Source organism: Lactuca sativa, chromosome 8 (genome assembly GCF_002870075.4).
Source record: "Lactuca sativa cultivar Salinas chromosome 8, Lsat_Salinas_v11, whole genome shotgun sequence".
Taxonomy (NCBI): domain Eukaryota; kingdom Viridiplantae; phylum Streptophyta; class Magnoliopsida; order Asterales; family Asteraceae; genus Lactuca; species Lactuca sativa.
The window spans coordinates 84,433,466-84,437,441 of record NC_056630.2 but is presented as its reverse complement, the minus strand read 5'-3'; the positions used below and the strand labels follow the sequence as shown (position 1 = coordinate 84,437,441).

The 3,976-nt window shown below is 37.6% G+C and overlaps 1 protein-coding gene across 1 annotated transcript; it reads left to right on the top strand.

The window, feature by feature from the left end:
• The first annotated feature begins 1,381 nt into the window (after positions 1 to 1,381).
• On the top strand, positions 1,382 to 3,674 carry LOC111913733 (uncharacterized). The gene is made up of 3 exons (XM_023909438.2): positions 1,382 to 1,763; positions 1,984 to 2,469; positions 3,634 to 3,674. The coding sequence occupies exons 1-3, from the start codon at positions 1,382 to 1,384 to the stop codon at positions 3,672 to 3,674; spliced, it is 909 nt and encodes a 302-aa protein (XP_023765206.2).
• Positions 3,675 to 3,976: the final 302 nt, after the last annotated feature.

Sequence of the window (3,976 nt, the reverse complement as noted above, 5' to 3'; positions counted from 1 at the left end):
GCTCTCAAGGACGCTGTCGAAATATAATCTTATCAGTAACATGTACTTTACATAATGGATCGTATAGTCCTCCGTTCTAGATATCATGCGGACAATTACATGGAAAATAGTCATACTTATTGTCCAAAAGTATGTGTCTCGATCTCTGATTTGTCTTACATAGAACTTAATTGAACACATCAATTCATTCCTTACCGGGCCTGGCACATAAGTCAAACCAAATCATCGAGGGGCCCAAATATCGCTTTTACCCTCTTAGGATAAAATGAACAGATAAACTTTGACTTATATGCATTCACTCGTAAAGACCACTTTCCCCTTCCTTTTATTGATCAAATCCTTGAACGATTATCTAGTCATAGCTATTACTGTTTTTTATATGGATTTTCAAGGTACTTCCAAATACCCATTGACCCAATTGACCAAGAAAAGACGACTTTCACTTGTCCAAGTGGGACTTTTACCCATCGACGCATGCCTTTTCGGTTATGCAATGCACCCACGACTTTTCAAAGATGCATGACAGCGATATTCCACGATATGGTGGAAAAGTTTATGGATGATTTTTCTATTTTTGGCTCTTCTTTTCATAATTGTCTTACTAACCTTGACTTGATGCTTGCTAGGTGTGAAAAGATCCATTTAGTTCTAAATTGGGAAAAATGTCATTTTATGGTGATAGAGGGCATAGTCTTAGGTCATAAAGTATCCAAGGCGGGGATTGAGGTGGATCGGGCAAAAATTGAAACTATTGCTAAATTACCCCCACCAACTAATGTGAAGGGTGTTAGGAGTTTTTTAGGGCACGCGGGTTTTACCGCCGTTTTTTAAAAGTTTTTTCTAAAATAACTAGAGATCTAACTTGAATTACTTTTAAAAGATGCACCTTTTAATTTTTGTAAAGAGTGTCTAGCTGCTTTTGAGATTTTGAAAGAAAAATTAACTAATGCCCAGATCATTATCGCCCCGAATTAGAACCTGCCCTTTGAAATAATGTGTGATGCAAGCGATTTTGCCATAGGATTCGTGCTTGGCTAAAGGGTTGAAAAGCACTTTCGACCCATTTATTATGCAAGCAAGACTCTAAATCCAGCCAAAGAAAACTACACCACAACCGAAAAAGAATTATTAGTCGTGGTGTATGCCTTTGACAAATTTCGCCCCTATTTTATTTTATCTAAAACCACTGTTTTCACTGACCACTCTGCTATTAAGTATTTTTTTCCCAAGCTAGATAGGAAGCCAAGATTGATCTGATCGGTACTTTTACTACAAGAATTTGACATCGAGATCAAGGATAAGAAAGTGATGGAGAATGTAGCTGCAGACCATCTTTCTAGACTACAAAATCTAGAAAGGGAAGAGATAGACAACACGGGTAATGAAGATAGTTTCCCGGAAGAGTTTGACGGTGATCATGGGGGAAGAACCATGGTATCCAGATATTGCAAATTACTTGGCTGGCGACTACCTTCCGAATGGCCTCACTCATCAACATAACAAAAAGCTCTTTTTAGAAATTAAATATTATTTCTGGGATAAGCCATATCTTTTTAGGAGTTGTATGGATGGAATCATAAGAAGATGCGTTTTTGGCAAGGAAATTCGAGACATATTAGGGCATCTCCACAATGGACCGGCAGGAGGACATCATTGGGTACAATACCATGCTAAAAAAGTGTTTGATGCAGGTTTCTATTGCCCTACTATCTTCAAGGATGTTGCTACTCATGTAAGGGAATGTGATGGTTGCCAAAGTACAGGTAATATATCGGCAAGGAATGAAATTCCCCAAAGGAATATTCATGTTTGTGAAATCTTTGATGAATGCATGGGTGTGGATTTCATGGGATAATTTCCTTCATCCAAAGGCAATAAATACATACTAGTGGTGGTGGATTATGTGTTAAAGTGGGCAGAAGCGCAAGCATTACCAACTAATTATGAAAGGGTTGTGGTAAAATTCTTAAAGAAATTTTCTAGATTTGGAGTGCCTAAGGCGTTCATTAGCGATAAAGGGTACCCACTTTGCTAATGATCAACTAGAAAAAGTGTTGCAAAAATATGGGGTACGCCATAGATTTTCAACACCTTACCATCCACAAACAAATGGGCAAACCGAAATTACAAATAGGGCACTCAAAAGAAAATTGGAGAAATCGGTGGGGAATAATAGAAAATTTTGGGCAGACAAATTGGATGATGCACTTTGGGCATTTAGGACCGCATTCAAGACACCCACTGGAACCACTCCCTATAAGCTAGTGTATAGTAAAAATTGTCATTTACCCGTGGAGCTTGAACATAAGGCCTATTGGGCATTGCAAACATGCAATTTTGAGCCAAATGAGTTGCGTGCAAATAAACTTTTGCAAATGAATGCATTGGAAGAATTGAGAAATGAGTCTTACACTAACTCATTGATTTATAAAGACAAGACCAAAAGATGGAATGATGCAAGGTTAAAGGGTAATAAAGAGTTTGAAGAGGGACCAAAATTTCTCTTATATAATTCAAGACAAAAGCTCTTTCCGGGAAAATTATGCACTCGTTGATCCGGGCCTTTTACAATAAAGCATGTCTTTCCATATGAGGTGATTAAGCTATGGAGTAAAGATGGGTCAATCTTGAAAGTCAATGGGCATCGGGTTAAGAGATATGAAGAAGGAATTCCAAAGGACGAAGGACTTGAAGAAGGGTTAGACTTGAAGGAAGCCGCTGAAATGTAGAGCGGGTATGAGTCCAGCTAAAGACTCCTAAAAAATAAGCGCTTACGGGAGGCAACCCGATACTAGAGTTTGCTTTCTTTTTACCTTTCGTTTTCATTTTATTTTTGTTTTCGTAGGATTTGTTTATCTAAATCTTCTTATTTGTCTAAAATGATTGCTTGAGGACAAGCAAGGTCTGAGTGTGGGGTGTGGTGGATTTATTTTAAAGAGAGTAAATTTTTTGAAATTTTTTTCAAACAAATTAAATAACTCGCCGACTCTGGTTACCTGTTCGACGCGTCCATGTGAAAACTCTGAAAATTTGGAAGAATCGCAACTCTACTAGACGATTCAGGGCACCTACTCGACGAGTAGGTCTATTTTAGGAAAAAAAAAAAAATAATTTCTACTATTATGTAAAAAGTAGGATTTCACCCTAATTGGTAAACATTTGCTTTACTCATTCCAGCCGACACATACCCTTTCCACTCGACGTGCCAAGTTCTTCTCAAGCAACCATCTCCAACTCCTTTGATTTCTTCCAATTTCTTCCATCAAGGTAACATTTTTCTATCTTATTTCTGATAAAGGGTCGATCTTTAGTGTTTTGATGGCTTTAATTTGTGAAAAATCCGACTTTCAAAATTTACTTGAATTCTAGGGTTTCGATCTTCGCCAAATTAGAGTGGTATAGTTAAAAAAAATTTGTGAATTAACACTTGATATACAACCTTAGACACACCCCTGAAACAAATTTTGAGTTTCGATGGATGATTTGGTCCGAAACAGAAGTGCGACTCGACTTGTTCTTCCGACTCGCCGAGTCTGTTCATGGACTCGACGAGTCCATGCTGCAGTCGTTTAGATTTAATTTTTTTTAAGTTTCTGTGGTTTTTTTTTTTTTTTTTCTTGGGTTATTTTTCAGAAAATGTCCAGGAGAGGCCACAGTTCTGGAAGCAGCCATAGGGATATTCCTTGGATGAGTTATTCACAAATAACTTCAAAATCATCATTGGTTAGGAGAAAAAGAAACTCGACACATTAAGGAATAAGGAAATTTATGTTCCAAATGAAATAAATTGGGAATGGTTAGGGTGGGTTGGATTGGAAGAAGAATTCACCCTTATTTGGTGAAAACTTTTATGGACAACGGGGTGACCATTACATGTGACGGGTGGAAATAGATTGTTTCATGTGACGAGTGGAAATAGATTGTTTAAGATTCAGGAACCACATGGTGGAACACAATAGCGAATAGAGTTTACATT